This window comes from Pecten maximus, chromosome 15 (assembly GCF_902652985.1).
Source record: "Pecten maximus chromosome 15, xPecMax1.1, whole genome shotgun sequence".
In the NCBI taxonomy this organism is placed as follows: Eukaryota; Metazoa; Mollusca; class Bivalvia; order Pectinida; family Pectinidae; genus Pecten; species Pecten maximus.
In genome coordinates, this window is record NC_047029.1 from 14772131 (window position 1) to 14796173 (window position 24043).

The 24043-nt window shown below is 35.5% G+C and overlaps 1 protein-coding gene across 3 annotated transcripts in view; it reads left to right on the plus strand.

Moving 5' to 3' along the window:
• The first annotated feature begins 1971 nt into the window (after nucleotides 1–1971).
• The window catches only part of LOC117344227, a 60580-nt gene continuing 38508 nt past the window's right edge, over nucleotides 1972–24043 (plus strand). Inside the window, exon 1 of one of the 3 annotated variants that reach the window (XM_033906899.1) lies at nucleotides 1972–2195. In XM_033906899.1, coding sequence (XP_033762790.1) covers nucleotides 2178–2195 — 18 coding nt within the window. In that variant the 5' untranslated portion in view covers nucleotides 1972–2177. Of the gene's footprint in view, nucleotides 2196–2583; nucleotides 2871–24043 lie in introns of those variants that run through there. The other 2 variants (XM_033906897.1, XM_033906898.1) reach the window with 2 other exon arrangements.

Consider the following 24043-nt stretch of genomic DNA (forward strand, 5'->3'; position numbering starts at 1 on the left):
CAAAGAGGTTCTAGCTTAATATCCCTTCTCTAGCTTATCTCCTCTGGTTTGATGAATCATATTCTAGAGAGTAATAGAGGCAGGGACAAGTCTATGCGATAACTGTATTACTACATTAGCTTATACCCCCTAGTTTGGTTTGAAGAATCAGAGCTTTGTTTGATTTTTTTTATTCTAGAGGCTGGGGTCAGTTTGTTTATCAGCTTGATGATTCGTTGTCTTCATTTTCACGTTTTCTTGTCAATCAGGACAATAGTGAGATCATCAAGTTAATCATCAAATGTTTTACAGTTTCTATTGTTTATGATTTTATTTTAACTTTGGTCTTTGACGAACAAGCCATATTAACAATAAAATATCTTTATTTTTTTTAAAAACCTTATTTGAGGTTGACCAAAAGGCCCATTTTTACCGGGATAAACTATTGAAGGTATGCATGTAGGTAGGGGGTAAAATTGCTTTGATCTTAATATGAATATCCTTTGTAAACATACTGAAAAAGATTCTTTTCTAAGTGCAAATATGTGTTCTTGTGCCGAGGAAAATGTAAACGACGCCCCAATTAGTGATCAGCTGATCCCTTAATTATACGTATTACACAAACAAAAGGACAATGTACGTTGAGTGTAAGTAATTAGCGGGCTCTCTCTACACAAAGACAAGTTATGAAAAGAGATTTATGATGCTGTTTCATTTTTCTACCAAAATAAGGGTTTTGTAAGGACAGCATTAGGATGTCGAAATGATAGATATTTTAAAGAGGTATTGATTAGAAATAATACACTAACTCCTGGGCGATAATGTTAGGCTTATATCATAGGGGACTTTTACATATCTCCAGTGTAATATAATATATATTATTTACACACATATAGAGTTCAACTTAAACGATAACGACTAAAACATCTAAGTCCGTTGTGTACCAAAATATATCAAATGATACATCTCAAATATGTTTAATATTTTCACACATTAGTGAAATCTAGTAAAAAAAACATTGCACGGAATTGTATTCCTATTGAATTCCAAAAAAATAATTAGGTGTTGATTTTAGACAATAACGCTGATCATTACATTAAATAATAAATATAAACCAGTGACTCGACCAAATTTCCCTCTGTATGAATAAAAGATGAATGAAATTACAGATTACAAAAACTATCTACAGTGTTATGTAAATCACAACCATATTCTGCACTTATCTAATGGTAAACATCATCTTGATACATTCCTCCTTAACAATAATTTATTGACCAAACACTTAAACATTACGATATGCTCAACTATAATGATATTGATAATAATTGAAGTAGTTCATTGCTGCAGCAATATATGCTTGCTTATCGGGAAAAATAAAAACCTGCTAAACTGTTGCGGCAATCGATTTAAACAAGGACAGTGTTATTATTGATTTTGTAAGAAACCAGAGTCGTTAATACGACCGTTGGAAAATATCAGTCAAAAAATCCGACATCCAATTACACCAAAACAATTTTGTTTTTGTTTTCTAGAGAAACAATATCGAATTGTTGTGGTAGTGCGAACGTTTGACAAAACCTTCCTAGTTCACCGGCAAACTAGCCATGTGGCCATTTAAAATAAATCGATAATACTATTCGTCCGTCAGTTTTACATAGACCGTATACAGCCAATACACCGCTCCTCAAATATACCCGATAGGTGCATTTACAATTTAGACAGCTTAACTCATTGACACATACTAAACAGGTATTTAGAATTTCCAATGTTTGGTTAAGTAAAACAGAGAGTGATTTCTGTCTAATTGAGCAACTATTAGCGTTAACGGCATTAGAACATAGATAAACCGTTCTTTCTTGAAAGGACATAGCTAAGTTACTCAATTTTAAAATGCTGTCTTTTCTGGTTAAGCTGATTGACCTTTTACTTGAGTGAGACTTTGCGATCATTGATGTGAGCTTAACTCTCCCCTGTTCCGTGATTTGTGTGGAGAAATTTACAGGTGGAGGCAGTGTCAAATTGGCGTCGTCATTTGTTTTAAATCATGATTGAAGTTTTTTTACCTCACTAATACGCAACAACTCAGAGAGAGGATTTTGACTTCTATTAAAACTCCTTTCCTATTTAATCCGGATTTGGAAATTATTTGGATTTAAGATTTAATACTTCAATCATTGGATATCAGAGGATTAACCAGGATGGCTGTTACTTTACAGGTAGGATCCAAATCTTATACTATAAATACATTTGGAAGCGTAATATGGACTCTGTTATTTCACAACTTAGATTACCACGCACATTCTAGTATGCTTTCAAACGGCAAAATTGAAAACTTGAAACATTTTCTTTTTTGTACTATGAATCTTCATACAAATGTTCATATACTTCATTAAGCTTTTGAACAAAGTATAACTATGTAATTATTATAAGATTATACTTTCCTTGATAGCTTTTAACTATATAATATTATGATATGAATCTAACAAATCTTGTTACGGTTAACAATATTTTCACTGAGCCTGTTACAGAACTCGGTTTAACCTCGCTAAGGGTCGATCTGTGAGATATGTTACCAACCGATACTCATATTATACATGTAACGTCACTCATGTGTAGACAATAAGAAGCTTTTCGAACAAAAAGTAATGTACCTGTGTAGTTATTATCGATACGGTTCTAAGTGTTATGTTTATCATGTTTGTCAGTTTGGGGCTTGTGAGATACACAAGGTGTTACTGTGTTTTGTTTAGGGTTTCGACCTTGTGATAGCAGTTCTACAGTGTCACTATGTGCTAGATACAATGTTATATTTCCCTGTGTGTATTTGGAGTTTTAACATTTAAACCATGATGGATACAATGTCTATTGTTGTTGACGACGAAACGAGAGGGGTAAGTAAATCAATTAATAAACATTCGAAGTAGTATACTTTTTAAGTATTATTTACATCGATATGAATTTTGTCGGAGTATCCACATTTTCTTAACGAATCTATTCTCCTCAGTCATTTAATATCAGAAGAATATGTTTTTTGTTTTGCTGTCTTATAAACAATCATTCCATTACAGGTTTATATATTTTGTGTCTTACCAACAAACATTTTACGTTTTCACTCCATTGCCCTTTGAATTGCGAATAAGACACCTCTAATATTGATGAAACCAATTTTTCTAGTGAAAATTACAATACACATTGAGGGGAATTTGATTTTCTAAGCAATTTATAAACCATATCTTTATAAATCATTAAGTTATTAAATAAGAGTGACACTGGATATCAAAAATTGAAACATTTTAAAACCAAATGCATGTAAATGAAAAATCTTGTTTGTTTTTAGCAAAGATTTTTAATAAGAAATATTCAAACACCTGTATACTGTAGGAATATATAGAAAAATACACAATGCACACCGTCTGCTATAGACTATAACAATTTATGATGTGTTGAGCTGATTAGCATTTTTCTTTGACAACACGTGTTCCCCTTATGAGCATTCTTTTGATACATAATATCTCTCTTAGGACTTTTGTGTATTGTATGGATATGTACACATGTCGTCAGATCTATTGATACATGGAAGATAAATGACATGTGTTATTAACATTACATGTATATGTCAACACGCGTCATATAAACTCAATTTGTCCCTGTCGATAACCATACAATATATTTTAATCTTCAGATCCTCTGATTTACTTATTGACATTCTCAGATTTTAAACTACAAATTGATCAGTCTGATATCAATCTGTATGAAATATAATAGAAACACAGGTATTTGATATATTAAACTTGATAAATATTAACATTATCAATGCACATGAAAAACATGTGTGTATTACAAATGGCGTTGATGTGCACATGCAAGTCGACGCAATTTGTTAACTTTTCAAATGTCATAATATGTAATAAATAAGTATTTTTCAAATAGAATTAGGTTGAAATATGTACAGATTAATGATTATCTTTCCATCTGATGACAATTCATCCTGTAAAAAAGCCGAAATTTCGACAATTTACGCACGTCATTTGCTCTGTAATAAAGTAAATATGGCATTGATCTTTATTTCATTGCAATGCACTGCATAGTGTTTGTTACTCGGCATGCATTTGAGAAATCTAAGCATAGCCTAAAAGTTATCTACACGTCTGATACATGCAGTTGAACCTCGTTATCTTACAACGCAGTACAACTATGACAGGACATTGAAAAGTGCATTGTGTTAATAATTAGATAACATAGTAATACAAATGTCGAATACAGGCAACATGATGACTCGTGCCCTGGCCGCAGCTCAAAGTCAATGTATACGGCACCTAATCGCCTAGCCAAAAATACTCGATATAACGAACTCACTATCTACGACACCTAATCGCCTAGCCAGAAATACTCGATATAACGAGTTCACTACCTACGACACCTAATCGCCTAGCCAGAAATACTCGATATAACGAGTTCACTACCTACGACACCTAATCAGCTAGCCAGAAATACTCGATATAACGAGTTCACTATCTACGACACCTAATCGCCTAGCCAGAAATACTCGATATAACGAGTTCACTATCTACGACACCTAATCGCCTAGCCAAAAATACTCGAGATAACGAACTCACTATCTACGACACCTAATCGCCTAGCCAGAAATACTCGATATAACGAGTTCACTACCTACGACACCTAATCGCCTAGCCAGAAATACTCGATATAACGAACTCACTATCTACGACACCTAATCGCCTAGCCAGAAATACTCGATATAACGAGTTCACTACCTACGACACCTAATCGCCTAGCCAGAAATACTCTATATAACGAGTTCACTACCTACGACACCTAATCAGCTAGCCAGAAATATTCGATATAACGAGTTCACTATCTACGACACCTAATCGCCTAGCCAGAAATACTCGATATAACGAGTTCACTACCTACGACACCTAATCGCCTAGCCAAAAATACTCGAGATAACGAACTCACTATCTACGACACCTAATCGCCTAGCCAGAAATACTCGATATAACGAGTTCACTACCTACGACACCTAATCGCCTAGCCAGAAATACTCGATATAACGAACTCACTATCTACGACACCTAATCGCCTAGCCAGAAATACTCGATATAACGAGTTCACTACCTACGACACCTAATCGCCTAGCCAGAAATACTCGATATAACGAACTCACTATCTACGACACCTAATCGCCTAGCCAGAAATACTCGATATAACGAGTTCACTACCTACGACACCTAATCGCCTAGCCAGAAATACTCGATATAACGAGTTCACTACCTACGACACCTAATCAGCTAGCCAGAAATACTCGATATAACGAGTTCACTATCTACGACACCTAATCGCCTAGCCAGAAATACTCGATATAACGAGTTCACTACCTACGACACCTAATCGCCTAGCCAGAAATACTCGATATAACGAACTCACTATCTACGACACCTAATCGCCTAGCCAGAAATACTCGATATAACGAGTTCACTACCTACGACACCTAATCGCCTAGCCAGAAATACTCGATATAACGAACTCACTATCTACGACACCTAATCGCCTAGCCAGAAATACTCGATATAACGAGTTCACTACCTACGACACCTAATCGCCTAGCCAGAAATACTCGATATAACGAGTTCACTACCTACGACACCTAATCAGCTAGCCAAAAATACTCGATATAACGAGTTCACTATCTACGACACCTAATCGCCTAGCCAGAAATACTCGATATAACGAGTTCACTATCTACGACACCTAGTCGCCTAGCCAGAAATACTCGATATAACGAGTTCACTACCTACGACACCTAATCGCCTAGCCAGAAATACTCGATATAACGAGTTCACTACCTACGACACCTAATCGCCTAGCCAGAAATACTCGATATAACGAACTCACTATCTATGACCACTAATCGCCTAGCCAGAAATACTCGATATAACTCATTATCTACGACACCCAATAGTCTAGCTAGGAATACCCGCGGACTTCGAGATAACAAACTCACTATCTACGACACCCAATCGTCTAGCTAGAATACCGCGGACTTCGAGATAACGGAGTTTGACAGTACTGTTTTTCTAGAATAACGTATAATCTTCACATCGAAAAGAAATGATTTGATTAATTACTGAGAAGATGAACCTCCCATTATTAATAATATATTTTTATTTATCTGGGTAAAATTAAACATGTACAAATCCTTTTTTTTTAGTTTCTACATGTTTGGACATGTTTGGTAACGAACATCACTGAAGAATACCCCCCCCCCCCCCCCCCTTCCCCCCTTCCATCCCACCCTCATCATTTCTTTTTCTTTGTGATTAATTAGTTTTACAAAAAAAAAAGATTATTTCTAATAAACATATCCACTTAACTGCCTACCACCTTCATTCCCTACCTGTGTGTCACACAGCTAAGTGCCACAATAAGAACAGTGTTGATCCCCTCTCCCCTGTCAGCGAGTCAAAATTCAGTTTCTTTTTGTCGAAGAATAAAGATACCCCTTGGCATAAAGGCCGCTAAACCATGCATACTATTCAAGGTGTAGAGCTGGCATTGGCCTTTTGTTATAGGTGTATATGTAGGATTTGCTGACAATGTGTGATGTTGAATGGTTATTTATTATCATGGCTGTGAGATAACAAAGTGACCGCTTCCAAAGACGATTCTACTGTCATAACGTTACCAGCTCTCATGTATTTCCTATTCAATCAGTTATGTGTGCATCATTTAAAACATGTTACTGTACATATTGAAGTTACGGTTATACTACATTTATAGTACATGTCAATACACCGCATACATAGTTATTGTACAGATTTATATATACTGTATAGATCCTTATAAATACTTTATACACAATAATATATACTGTTTTCATCTTAATGGATAGTTTATACACAATACTATATACTGTAGACTCACGTTGTAATGCATGCTGTATAGATTGTTATAAAAACACCGTATACATTGTTATATATACAGTATACATTGTTATATATACCGTATACATTGTTATATATACCATATACATTGTTATATATACCATATACATTGTTATATATACCGTATACATTGTTATATATACCGTATACATTGTTATATATACCGTATACATTGTTATATATACCGTATACATTGTTATATATACCGTATACATTGTTATATATACCGTATACATTGTTATATATACCGTATACATTGTTATATATACCATATACATTGTTATATATACCGTATACATTGTTATATATACCGTATACATTGTTATATATACCGTATACATTGTTATATATACACTACAGCTTACGTGGACTTTGCGGTTTCCACGCGTCCGTCACGGACGTGGGCAGCGCGGACCCCACTCGCCCACCGGATATGGCATTCCGCGACGGTCCGTCATATATCGTGGACATCAGCTGACTGATACGGTATCCACTCGGCATCACGGTATGTGACGATCCGCGATTAGTGGTGGGCATAGTTCAACTCGAGACACCGTGTTCCACGACGATCCACGATACGTGGTGGACATGCATTTCATTTTAAAGGCCGTGGTCCATGTCGATCCGCGATATACAGTGGGTACAAGTTGTTTGCTGTTCATTTCTGATCTACACGAGTTATATCCCTTCGTCTTTCGGTAGCGGTAGTGGTATCGGTATCGTTTATCAGAATTATGCATGGTTTCATGTTGGCGGTGTAGATAAGCCTTTATGATTCGGATGAAATTGAAGAACATTTCAAGTGTTATTTAAAGCTTTAGACCCTTGGTTCATCAATAGCGTTATTATGGCCATATTATAAACATTAAAAAACAATCGCAATATATTAAGCGCCGTTAATATTTAATGTAACTTAACATAAGCTGTTTCATCCATCTAGCATTCTCCATTGACGTATTCACGTTTTTAAAAAATATTCATTTATTTTAGAAATATTGCATTCATTACACGACATTGAATTGGGAAAATAGAAAATACCACTGCGACATAAGAACAGCTTTTCCAAATCTCATCAAAATATCTAAACTTCGGCATTTGAATCCTTATTCTGTTATCTTTTAAACATCGGTGTTATCATGTTATCAGACTCCGACCATATTAAAATATGCGGAATATCGAATGTTGTGACAACTATTTGTATATCTATTCTAAAGTGTACACACAAAAGAGCTGTTAATAACTGCCTATCTGGGTATCTTGTATACATGTAATATCGTTAATGTGGTATCTAAACGGAAAACATTACATTATTGCATCAAAAGCAGAATAGATTCAGAATGTAATTAAAACATTACTACGGCCCTTTCTGCAATATAATTTACATGTACACTGTTTATATACATTCCCTAAATGTACCGATTTATGATAACCATTTAATGTCTTTATATTTATCATGTATATTGAGTGCTTTGCATTCAGGTCCAATTATGGTTTCTGTTTCTATCACCACTGTGATTTCAATAATTTGTATTCAATCATATTTTAAGTCATAAATTACTCCTTGAATGCAATACTTTTTATGCGGTGTTTTGCATAAACATGGCAGCCATAACCGCTGATTTTCTCGGCAGCTCGTCACACGCAGATAATTCTATTTTAGCTATCTGTCAATCAAACGGGGTATCTGACGGCATCCGTGAGTTTCATTGGTTAGTGAGAATGATTGACAAGACACTAAAGCTTGTTACACTCCAGTGATTTCTGACTCTGTCAATCAAACACTGTAGAAAGGCGTCCGTTAATTCCATTGGTTGGTGAGAATGATCGACAAGTCAGCGTACGTGCACATGTTTTGTCGTCAGTTGTAATAGTAGACGTAAAACCCGTTAAATAAATATTGAGAAACATTATCAAAAACTGTATCGATACATACCGTCAAAACTGATTATCTACCGGTTCTAATAGCCTATATAGGGATATATTCCGCACAGTGACCTCACGTGTGAGGTTCGCCCAGAGACCGTATTTGAGTCATTGCATTAATAGTCTATTAAAAGTTTATTCTAGAGATGCTAATATTTTAGGCAACGATGTTGCACGATTTGTGATATTCTGTTCCGACTCATCCACTCATCGGTTTTGGGTTACATTTCATTTGTTAGAGAGCTCGAGCTAAATTATTGGAGATAGGAAAGTCTCAATGCACCTTCGATATCAGAGACGGGAATCGGTTGAACTGTGGAATAAACAATAAAAAAAAGTCCTGTCCTAGGACTGGTCATGATAATGTTATATGAATATCTACACGTAGAAACACGAACTGAGATACATCCGAGTCCGTTTTATAACCGACGAGTGGCCAACACCACAAAGGCCAGAGACCGGCAAGCCGCGGTCACAGAGGCGTGTTAAGATAATAGCCCGGTAAATACCACATCTTAATTAACAGGTGTATCTCTAACATGTTGAATTTACCTGTAGGGCAGTTTGTTTTGATAATGATGATATAAAAGGACTCCCAATGCCAAGAAGTGGATCCTTAACTGTAGGTAAATTTAATTCATTTATTCCTTTGGCGTTTCAGCCAATCTGATTTTACAACATATACAAAGACATATACATTAGCAATACAAGATCGTGATATCACAGGTTCAACGGGATCAGACCGCTTTTTAGGAAATATATATAAACAAATGTAAACACGTGCCTGCAATTAATGCGAATAAGACAACGATAATGCAAATGTAACATTTGGTATAATGTTCTATTATAACGGGCCGTATACAACATGTTATAATTATATAATGTTATGTGTTAACGGGCTGTATATAACATGTAACTTCTTACTAATTTTCTTTTATAATGGACCGCATATGGCATATGGCATTTGAATAATGATCTATTTTAACGGGCGATATATAACATGTAACTTCTTACTAATTTTCTATTATACGGGCCGTATACAACATGTCACAATTATATTATGTTCTGTTTTAACGGGCCGTATATAACATACATATTCTTACTAATTTTCTTTCATAATGGGCCGTATATGACATATGACACTTGAATAATGTTCTATTTTAACAGGCCATATATAGCAAGTAACTTCTTACTAATTTTCTATTATAACGGGCCATATACAACATGTCACAATTATATTATGTTCTGTTTTAACATCCTGTATATAACATGTAAAATTTGAGCAATATTCTATTATAACGGGCCGTATACAATATGTAACATCTCACTAAATTTCTAATATAACGGGCCGTAAACAGCTTGTAACATTTCACTAATTTTCTATTATAACGGGCCGTATATAACATGTCACCATATATAATGTTCTGTTTTAACGGGCCGTATATAACATGTGATGCTGATGTAACCTCTTACAAATTTCTATTATATCGGGCAGTATACAGCATGTAACATTTGAATAATGTTCTATCATAACGGGCCGTATACAACATGTAACATATCACTAATTTTCTATTAAAACGGGCCCTATATAACATGTCACAATTATATAATGTTCTATTTTAACGGGCCGTTTATAACATGTAACTTCTTACTAAGAACCTCACCTTACGACCACCTCAAAATTACGACCACCCCGCTATTACGGGCACTTTTTTTTCAGTCCCGATTTTTTTTTCTATATATCTTGGTATTGGTCGTTTCACTATTACGACCACTTTGCTATTCCGTATTACGACCACCTTGGGCAGTCCCAACGAATACTAATTAACGCTTATTACCCCCTCAATTACGACCAGTTGGTCGCGTCTAAAAAATTACCTGGTGTGTAGCGAACCGTGAACAGCTTACGGTAATGCGTGTCAAACTGGCCATTATCGTGTGTATACGTAATTATCGATCTTTTGTTTACTGACCAGTATATCGACAGGTGAGTAGAATGGCTATTAATCTCTTTGAAATCTTCGCACTGACCGGAAGGTAAAATAAACATCCAGTCTTTCATTGTTCGTAACAAGCCAACATGTGCCGGGTTTTAGTTTGTAGTCCTTTGTTTACCGTTACGGGTGATCGCCCTTCCTTGGTGGCGCTGTGACGGATCAAATACACAAGTGATCAGATTATCTATCTTGCCTTGAAAATTGTAATAACCGTACATTTGCTTAGTAATTATGGTATTCAAATAATTGATTTGTGGCTGTTGGTCGTTTTAAGACCCGATTACATACAAGCGAGTAAAATAAACATAGTAACGTTTGCTTTTTTTTTCTGGTCAAGCGCAAGTTTTTTCAGCGATCTCGATGTTTTTGTATCAATGCCGAATAGGGTCTGTAGATAATTGTTATTATAATTTGGAAAAAAAACATGTTTGGTTTCAAATATTTCGCTAGAATTATGCTATTCTTTCTAACTTCATTTCTTTTTTCGCTCATGATGGCCACATCACGTAAACGTAACGAGTTATCGATAACACTATACAGCCATGTCAGAGTGACATGTTTGGGGTCGGCAAAACACAGGTCAGAGCATCTTGAAAAGAAAGACAGAAATTTTAGAAGGTTATGAAGAAAATAAAGGAAATGAAAGACAAAAACAATTGTCTTTCTTTTTATTTAAAGTTAAGACTATGGCATGTATTTAGCCAAATCTATACAACTTGCACCTGAGTTCAGTCAATTAAGAGTTACGGTTCCTGATGGTCTAGCTCAAATTGGTCCACCTCGGCACTTTGACCCGGACCCCCAGGTGTTCTTAATAGTGAGGTTTTACTGTAATTTTCTTTTATAACGGGCCGTATACAACATGTAACATCTCACTGAATGTCTATTATAACGGGCCATATATAACATGTAACATTTATATAATGTTCTATTTTTCTGCTTGAACGGACAGTTTATAACATGCTAATTTGCTATTGTAACGGGCCGTATACACCATGTTACATCTCACTGATTTTCTATTGTAACGAGTCGCATATAACATTTATTTAACTTCTTACTAATTTTCTACTATACTGGTGTAAAGGGCCGTATACAACATGTAACATTTGAATAATATTCTATTTCAACGGGCCTATATAACATGTAACTTACTACTTTTCTTTTATTACGGGCCGTATACAACATATATAACGTGTAATGACTTACATCACCCTGTCCATAGCCTTTATTACGAGGACACGGGTTTCGTTGCATACCAATAACGATTTCGATTACAACACTTCTAATAATATAAGTTTAAAATGGAATTCGTACATGAAATAAATGCTTAAAGTAAAGTTTCAACATCGTGGGTATGTGAATGTTCAAACTTAGGCTAATTATTTTATTTGTGATACGAATGTTTATTGTTTTACCTCAACGGAATTTAAATGTAAATAATGTGTATAATTTAAAAATGAATCCCTACAGTAAAAAGAAATTTTTAACAAAACTCAAGCTAAATATACGTACAACCTGTAAAAGCATATATTCGGAACATTTTTGACGTGCACGGAAACCATACGTGTCAACTCACCAGCAGTTATAGGCGGTTCCGATTAGAACACCCGACAGAACAGATACCTGTGGTGCTGTGACAGGCGTGACGACCGTGTCGACCGTAATTTCACACCTGATTATTGTTAAATGGTATACTAACCCACTCACAGTCGAGTACACTTTTATGTCTATATGATTTGTAATCAATTAAGTTAAATAATATCAAGAAAAATATCAGTGATAGTTCGCCATGTTGATAAGGGTTATCGGATAGTAGTAAATGGTCTGATGTGATTTTGTTTCGCATTTTCAATCATTTAAAACAGTAAAATATCTACGTTGTTGTACTATAGCTGTCTTCTGCAAATTTGGTTTATGAAAATGGTATGCAAAATTATTAATAAGGAATGAAATGAGATGAATTCAAAGTTCGTGTAAAATAGAGGTAAAGATCATGTAATGTCGGAGAATACAGATAAGATACCGGTAATTTTGGAGAACTTTGGAGAACACAGGTAAAATCCAGGTAAGGTATAGGTGAAGACTATAATGACTGTCACAACATACCTGCCCGTAACTTATTTGTAAGAAGTGGGAGAAAGGAGACCCCCCCCCCCCCCCCCCCCCCCCGCCGCGGTAATCCAGACGATTTTTCTTACCTTGTGGGTCAGTCACCCGTGACGACAGATTTACAGCTCTAGCTCGTTTGACACACCAAGTCGTCATAGCAACCGCTGCGAGGTCCTAGCCCCAGGCATTTACCTGTTCAACTCAGTTTTTGTAACGGTATTTTGCTTTCCTATACAGCGAATTAATTAATGATTATAGACTGGTCTTGCTTTTGTTTCAAACTTAAAGCAGAAGATAACTATGATATCAACAAATTTTATTCCGTAGTTAATACGTGAGAACCCATAAACCAACATACATAATGTACGTAACCAAAATATGATTATTATTGATCAGATCATAAGTAATATACGGAAAGAATATCTGTAATATAGTTCACACTTAATGAAATTTAGATATATATATTTTTTAAATAGAAGGTGCTTCACACAGACATGGGCTCGTAAAGATGACGCATTAAAAGAATTTATCATATTACACAGTATCAACTGATATAAGCACATCGTTTACTTTGCGTTTTAACTTCTGTAACATAAAATACATTAATACAATGGTGTACACGCAAATTACATAAAAGATATTTACTAGTGTTAATTTGAGATTATTAGATTATTTACAATTAAAATTATTATGTTATATACGGCCCGTTACTAAAGGAAATTAGTGAGATGTTACATGTTGTATACGGCCCGTTATAATAGAGCATTATTCAAATATTACATGTTATATACGGCCCGTTACTAAAGAAAATTAATGAGATGTTACATGTTGTATACGGCCCGTTATAATAGAGCATTAGTCAAATGCTACATGTTATATACGGCCCGTTACTAAAGAAAATTAATGAGATGTTACATGTTGTATACGGCCCGTTATAATAGAGCATTATTCAAATATTACATGTTATATACGGCCCGTTACTAAAGAAAATTAATGAGATGTTACATGTTGTATACGGCCCGTTATAATAGAGCATTATTCAAATATTACATGTTATATACGGCCCGTTACTAAAGAAAATTAATGAGATGTTACATGTTGTATACGGCCCGTTATAATAGAGCATTATTCAAATGCTACATGTTATATACGGTTCGTTACTAAAGAAAATTAATGAGATGTTACATGTTGTATACGGCCCGTTATAATAGAGCATTATTCAAATATTACATGTTATATACGGCCCGTTACTAAAGAAAATTAATGAGATGTTACATGTTGTATACGGCCCGTTATAATAGAGCATTATTCAAATATTACATGTTATATACGGCCCGTTACTAAAGAAAATTAATGAGATGTTACATGTTGTATACGGCCCGTTATAATAGAGCATTATTCAAATATTACATTACCAGGGAAACGGAAGGGAAGTAACTCTTATATATCGGGAGGACATCCTGCCTTCGGCCGTGATTAGAAGACGCGGTAAAGTAAGCATAACTTCAAAACATAAGCTAGCCACGCTATCTAGCGTTCCACGACGGATCGCGCTGTTCCGTGGACATACACGGCATCCGGCGGGCCACGATATCCAGTGTTCCTCGACGGGCCGCGCTGTTGCGTGGACACCCACGGTATTTGCTGATCAATCACGAATCGCGGAATCACGTGGACACTTTGCCCACGCATGTCCACTAGTGGACATTGCGTGGGCAGTCCACCGTGGGCGCGTGGAAACCGCAAAGTCCACGTAAGCTGTAGTGTACCGTATACATTGTTATATATACCGTATACATTGTTATATATACCATATACATTGTTATATATACCGTATACATTGTTATATATACCGTATACATTGTTATATATACCGTATACATTGTTATATATACCGTATACATTGTTATATATACCGTATACATTGTTATATATACCGTATACATTGTTATATATACCGTATACATTGTTATATATACCGTATACATTGTTATATATACCATATACATTGTTATATATACCGTATACATTGTTATATATACCGTATACATTGTTATATATACCATATACATTGTTATATATACCATATACATTGTTATATATACCGTATACATTGTTATATATACCGTATACATTGTTATATATACCGTATACATTGTTATATATACCATATACATTGTTATATATACCGTATACATTGTTATATATACCGTATACATTGTTATATATACCATATACATTGTTATATATACCGTATACATTGTTATATATACCATATACATTGTTATATATACCGTATACATTGTTATATATACCGTATACATTGTTATATATACCGTATACATTGTTATATATACCGTATACATTGTTATATATACCGTATACATTGTTATATATACCGTATACATTGTTATATATACCGTATACATTGTTATATATACCGTATACATTGTTATATATACCATATACATTGTTATATATACCGTATACATTGTTATATATACCGTATACATTGTTATATATACCGTATACATTGTTATATATACCATATACATTGTTATATATACCGTATACATTGTTATATATACCATATACATTGTTATATATACCGTATACATTGTTATATATACCGTATACATTGTTATATATACCGTATACATTGTTATATATACCGTATACATTGTTATATATACCGTATACATTGTTATATATACCGTATACATTGTTATATATACCATATACATTGTTATATATACCATATACATTGTTATATATACCGTATACATTGTTATATATACCATATACATTGTTATATATACCGTATACATTGTTATATATACCGTATACATTGTTATATATACCGTATACATTGTTATATATACCGTATACATTATTATATACCGTATACATTGTTATATATACCATATACATTGTTATATATACCATATACATTGTTATATATACCGTATACATTGTTATATATACAGTATGCATTATTATATATACCGTACACATTGTTATATATACCGTATACCTTGTTATATATACCGTATACATTGTTATATATACCATATACCTTGTTATATATACCGTATACATTGTTATATATACCATATACATTGTTATATATACCATATACATTGTTATATATACCATATACATTGTTATATATACCGTATACATTGTTATATATACCGTATACCTTGTTATATATACCGTATACATTGTATGTTACATAAAATGTAGCGTTGATCCGAGGATTAGCATGTCGATAAATTTCTACAAATCGTTATCTTTGTTATGAGAAATGATTGGTTCGCATGAACTTCGAATTCAACAGTTCTATATTTATTTTTGTATATAATGAGTATTAATGATAGAGGTTTATGGTGTATATATACGGTGTATATTTCGTGGTTGGGAATATCAATTTCTGCCAATCAATTACAATTAAAAAGATATACGTTTTCGGAATACAATACAATTTAAAAAGGGTACCGAAATATTACTACTTATTGATGGCAGGATAGCATCGCTGATATTTGTAATCATCATAATGACATATTTCAGCATAAACGTTCGATACTCACATTTTTTCACATTGATGTGCGTGAAATTTGAACCTGGATTAAACGTTCAGTTTGATTACTATCGTGTGCTTTGTACAAATATGTTAGAAGACACTGAACACACATGAATAGGGACACGGAGTACACGTGATTAGGGACACTGAGTACACGTGACTAGGGACACTGAGTACACGTGAATAGGGACACGGAGGACACGTGAATAGGGACATGGAGGACACGTGAATAGGGACACGGAGGACACGTGAATAGGGACATGGAGGACACGTGAATAGGGACATGGAGTACACGTGAATAGGGACACGGAGGACACGTGAATAGGGACACGGAGGACACGTGAATAGGGACATGGAGGACACGTGAATAGGGACATGGAGTACACGTGAATAGGGACACGGAGGACACGTGAATAGGGACACGGAGGACACGTGAATAGGGACACGGAGGACACGTGAATAGGGACATGGAGGACACGTGAATAGGGACATGGAGGACACGTGAATAGGGACACGGAGTACACGTGATTATGGACATTGAAAACACGTGAATAGAAACATTGAACATACGCGAATATGGACATTGTACACACGTGAATATGGACATTGTACACACGTGAATAGGGACATTGTACACACGTGAATAGGGACATTGTACACACGTCGATATGGACATTGTACACACGTGAATAGGGACATTGTACACAAGTGAATATGGACATTGTACACATGTGAATATGGACATTGTACACACGTGAATAGGGACATTGTACACACGTGAATATGGACATTGTACACATGTGAATATGGACATTGTACACATGTGAATATGGACATTGTACACACGTGAATAGGGACATTGTACACACGTGAATAGGGACATTGTACACACGTGAATAGGGACATTGTACACACGTGAATATGGACATTGTACACACGTGAATATGGACATTGTACACACGTGAATATGGACATTGTACACACGTGAATAGGGACATTGTATACACGTGAATAGGGACATTGTACACACGTGAATAGGGACATTGTACACACGTGAATATGGACATTGTACACACGTGAGTATGGACATTGTACACACGTGAATATGGACATTGTACACACGTGAATAGGGACATTGTACACACGTGAATAGGGACATTGTACACACGTGAATATGGACATTGTACACACGTGAATATGGACATTGTACACACGTGAATAGGGACATTGTACACAAGTGAATATGGACATTGTACACACGTGAATATGGACATTGTACACACGTGAATAGGGACATTGTATACACGTGAATAGGGACATTGTACACACGTGAATAGGGACATTGTACACACGTAAATAGGGACATTGTATACACGTGAATAGGGACATTGTAAACACGTGAATAGGGACATTGTATACACGTGAATAGGGACATTGTATACACGTGAATAGGGACATTGTACACACGTGAATAGGGACATTGTACACATGTGAATAGGGACATTGTACACACGTGAATATGGACATTGTACACACGTGAATAGGGACATTGTACACACGTGAATAGGGACATTGTACACACGTGAATAGGGACATTGTACACAAGTGAATAGGGACATTGTACACACGTGAATAGGGACATTGTACACAAGTGAATAGGGACATTGTACACATGTGAATATGGACATTGTACACACGTGAATAGGGACATTGTACACAAGTGAATAGGGACATTGTACACATGTGAATATGGACATTGTACACACGTGAATAGGGACATTGTACACACGTGAATATGGACATTGTACACACGTGAATAGGGACATTGTACACACGTGAATAGGGACATTGTACACAAGTGAATAGGGACATTGTACACAAGTGAATAGGGACATTGTACACAAGTGAATAGGGACATTGTACACACGTGAATAGGGACATTGTACACAAGTGAATAGGGACATTGTACACACGTGAATAGGGACATTGTACACACGTGAATAGGGACATTGTACACAAGTGAATAGGGACATTGTACACAAGTGAATAGGGACATTGTACACACGTGAATATGGACATTGTACACACGTGAATATGGACATTGTACACACGTGAATAGGGACATTGTACACAAGTGAATATGGACATTGTACACACGTGAATAGGGACATTGTACACACGTGAATAGGGACATTGTACACAAGTGAATAGGGACATTGTACACAAGTGAATAGGGACATTGTACACAAGTGAATAGGGACATTGTACACACGTGAATAGGGACATTGTACACAAGTGAATAGGGACATTGTACACAAGTGAATAGGGACATTGTACACACGTGAATAGGGACATTGTACACAAGTGAATAGGGACATTGTACACAAGTGAATAGGGACATTGTACACAAGTGAATAGGGACATTGTACACAAGTGAATAGGGACATTGTACACACGTGAATATGGACATTGTACACATGTGAATATGGACATTGTACACACGTGAATAGGGACATTGTACACACGTGAATAGGGACATTGTACACAAGTGAATAGGGACATTGTACACACGTGAATAGGGACATTGTACACACGTGAATATGGACATTGTACACACGTGAATAGGGACATTGTACACAAGTGAATAGGGACATTGTACACACGTGAATAGGGACATTGTACACACGTGAATATGGACATTGTACACACGTGAATAGGGACATTGTACACACGTGAATATGGACATTGTACACACGTGAATATGGACATTGTACACACGTGAATAGGGACATTGTATACACGTGAATAGGGACATTGTACACACGTGAATATGGACATTGTACACACGTGAATAGGGACATTGTACACACGTGAATATGGACATTGTACACACGTGAATATGGACATTGTTCACACGTGAATAGGGACATTGTATACACGTGAATAGGGACATTGTACACACGTGAATAGGGACATTGTACACACGTGAATAGGGACATTGTATACACGTGAATAGGGACATTGTACACACGTGAATAGGGACATTGTACACACGTAAATAGGGACATTGTACACACGTGAATAGGGACATTGTACACACGTGAATATGGACATTGTACACATGTGAATAGGGACATTGTATACACGTGAATATGGACATTGTACACACGTGAATATGGACATTGTACACACGTGAATAGGGACATTGTATACACGTGAATAGGGACATTGTACACACGTGAATAGGGACATTGTACACACGTGAATAGGGACATTGTACACACGTGAATAGGGACATTGTACACACGTGAATAGGGACATTGTACACACGTGAATATGGACATTGTATACACGTGAATAGGGACATTGTACACACGTGAATAGGGACATTGTATACACGTGAATAGGGACATTGTATACACGTGAATAGGGACATTGTACACAAGTGAATAGGGACATTGTACACAAGTGAATATGGACATTTAAAACACATGAATAGGGCAATTGAACACTAGTGAGTAGGGATATTAAACACACGTGATTATGATAAAGTGTGTAATTTCAATTCATTAAGACAACCATATATATCCTGCTTTAAACACTGCGGTATTTTCACAATATTTGAACGATTGAAATAGAATAAAGGAGCAAAAGCTAATCTTTTGTAATCTAAAGTATTGTTTTTAAATAAACATTGAATTGTTAATGTGTATATTGCTTTCTGCTTAGGAGGATAAGATAATGGATATTAACAAAACAATATGTTTGTGTAAACAAGTGTACGCATAGACGTATGAAACGTATATGTATGCTTACGATGGCGCTGCTATTTCTTTTTAAAGGTTAAGTTCTTTAATGATTGCGAGGTTGCCTAACCGACAGCGATTAATGATTATATATTGTGTTAAAAAGACTATTTTTTTTTAGTTTGCTATCGAGCATTTCTACAGTAATGTTTTTTTCGTGTACATTTTCTGTGTTTTTTAGGTAAGAATTAAATCGCGGAATAAGATAACCAGAGAAAAAATATAGTCCCTTTCCGCTTTTTGGCGAAAAATTATCTTTGTTCTTCAAATATTTCTGAAGACTGAAACGGGTTTATAATTTAAAATCCTGAAATCATCACATTGTATGTTATTTTAGTTCCTTCGTCTGGTATCGCATTTCATCAAAATTGTTGATTTACCGTTTTCAAAGCACATCGCTAAAGCCTAATTTCTTAATGTATCAAATATCTGTATACAAAATGCAAAATTCATAATTGCTCGTCAAAAGGACGTTAACAAGTTGAAAGATTTCTACATAAAATCATTTGTTTACACTTGAAAAAAACTTGCAAATGTAGAGGGTATTTGAACAATTATGATTTATATTCATTGATGAAAAAATATTGATATTTTATACATTTGGACTTTTTGCCTGGTTCCTATTTGATTTCATTATTTTCTTACAAATGGCTTGATTGTACCCTGCAGTACTTTCGATTTGAATAACACTAACAACCATTTTTATTCTGTCCCTCTATATGAAACCTTTAGTGAATAACATCCCTTCAAATCTGACATATTATGAATAGTTCACATTATTTTCTTTAGGCATGTCGTGTGAAACAAATTAGTTGATAAGTTGCAATTGTGTGTGAGCAGATGCTATCAACTTTTAGTGTTTACTGTTAGGAAACTGAAGGAGCTACATTGTGGTCATCAGACCGCAACCTCTAACTCTGGTTTATCGACAAATGTTATGCAACTGCGGTTTTGTTAGCATTCATAAACACGTTTGTAGAACGTTTGCGGCTTTCAGTTAAGTAGGTTGAATCATACTTACCTATTCCGATATTTGGATAACCGGTACATGATAACACGTTTTTTAGACGACAAAGTGACAATCTACTTATATCTGACCTTACAACAATAATAAATCCCCCCCCCCCCCCCCCCCCCCCCCCAACTACATCATAAGACAAGCTATTATTGAAATAGCTAACGTACTGTGACATAAGCATTTTGGAAGTTCAAATAATGTATTCCCTCATTTTAACCAAGTTGCGTTGGTAATATATATAAACGATGACACGTTGGTTATATATATAATCGATGAAAAAAACACAGCGACAAAGCCAAACGACACAACACAATAAAGAACATCATGAACGCCGACATACAGTCGACATTACTAATATGGTTTTACTTAGATTTGTTAAAAGCCTGACTTTATCAATACCAAACTGTCAATTAGGCGACACTTATTTCAGTGAGGACGTGTCTTATTTCGCATCTTTGTCAGGGATATAATTACAGACATCCTGTATGTGTCTTATTTCGCATCTTTGTCAGGGATATAATTACAGACATCCTGTATGTGTCTTATTTCGCATCTTTGTCAGGGATATAATTACAGACATCCTGTATGTGTCTTAGTCGTGTCTTTGTCAGGGATATAATTACAGACATCCTGTATGTGTCTTATTTCGCATCTTTGTCAGGGATATAATTACAGACATCCTGTATGTGTCTTAGTCGTGTCTTTGTCAGGGATATAATTACAGACATCCTGTATGTGTCTTAGTCGTGTCTTTGTCAGGGATATAATTACAGACATCCTGTATGTGTCTTAGTCGTGTCTTTGTCAGGGATATAATTACAGACATCCTGTATGTGTCTTAGTCGTGTCTTTGTCAGGGATATAATTACAGACATCCTGTATGTGTCTTATTTCGCATCTTTGTCAGGGATATAATTACAGACATCCTGTATGTGTCTTATTTCGCATCTTTGTCAGGGATATAATTACAGACATCCTGTATGTGTCTTAGTCGTGTCTTTGTCAGGGATATAATTACAGACATCCTGTATGTGTCTTATTTCGCATCTTTGTCAGGGATATAATTACAGACATCCTGTATGTGTCTTAGTCGTGTCTTTGTCAGGGATATAATTACAGACATCCTGTATGTGTCTTAGTCGTGTCTTTGTCAGGGATATAATTACAGACATCCTGTATGTGTCTTAGTCGTGTCTTTGTCAGGGATATAATTACAGACATCCTGTATGTGTCTTAGTCGTGTCTTTGTCAGGGATATAATTACAGACATCCTGTATGTGTCTTAGTCGTGTCTTTGTCAGGGATATAATTACAGACATCCTGTATGTGTCTTAGTCGGGTCTTTGTGTGTGGTCAATATGTCCTGACTAATTACCCAGGTCTGACGTAATGATCGTGTCTTAGTCGTGCATTAAGCGACTGTGTCCTACCTGTCTGGATCGATTCCCATTTCACCACACAAAATCTACTCATACCTGCAATACAGGTTATCAATTAACAAGCGGACATTCCATGCGATATAAGATTTTATAGACTTGTAATGATCTGCTTACAAATGGCAATGGGTCGATATGCGAGGAAAAGTACACCTGTACTCTGGATATCAACATCAGGTGTCAGACTCCTTGGGGTGTATCTGATCGATTCGGTTGCTAACGACTTCACCGCGTAACATAATTGAGTTGAAAGAGAAACGGTTAACATCTCATTATAAGTATTTTGCCATTCAACTGTCTGAATACTCATCGAACAGATTTTAGGCGATTCGTCCATAATCTCAGGGGTTCTGACGTTTTCGTTATTTCTTGTCGGTTTTCATTCTTCCCGATGACTCATTTTCTCTGTCAGCAATTGTTTCATAATTTTCAAACTTTGAAATAATCTGAAAAATTGATTTTGACTGAAAGGTTTGACACCTGGATGCTTCTTTCTGATGAGTTTATTTCGGAGATTTTCCATTGGAGCATCAAACTTTCAAATCTATATGAGCCATACATCCATCTTTTCAGCAACCCTGCAGATCAGTGGATTTTTGTGTCATCAATGACATCATCATAGACAATATAATGTCATCAGTTCTTGTGTTAATATTTTAACAAATTGTGATTGGATATGCTTGCTGTAATTGTTTGTTTTATACAAATATGATTTTCAAAAAATAAAAGTTATATAATTATTTAAAGTAGGGACATGTTTTCGGAAACACTCTGTAACAAGCTATTTAAGAGACTCTGATATATCTCGACCCGGGTAAGAACCCTTTCACACGGGGGCGAACGCTCAACTGAATACCAAAAAAAAAGGAGCAAAATTGCCTAGGGAAACATTAGGAAGAAGAGAAAAATACTTATTTAGTGACCTCTTAGAACCATGTAATGAGGACAGCAAGTACAATTCCTATGCCCTAGGACAGAATTATATCTTATAACCCAGCAACTACAAAATATTCGATTTGGATATGTTTTCTATACAAAGGGAAGCTTAAAGGAATAACCTACGTATATATTTTCTGTGCACTATCCTGGCCAAGGTGAATCTATTTGACGGGGAGTACATCTGCTTTAGATACCAAACAGAGTGCTAGGCAAAGCGATAAATAGAAGCCAATAATCAACAGCTAATCATACATATCAGTGGGTTTAAATTTGATAGATTTCGGATAC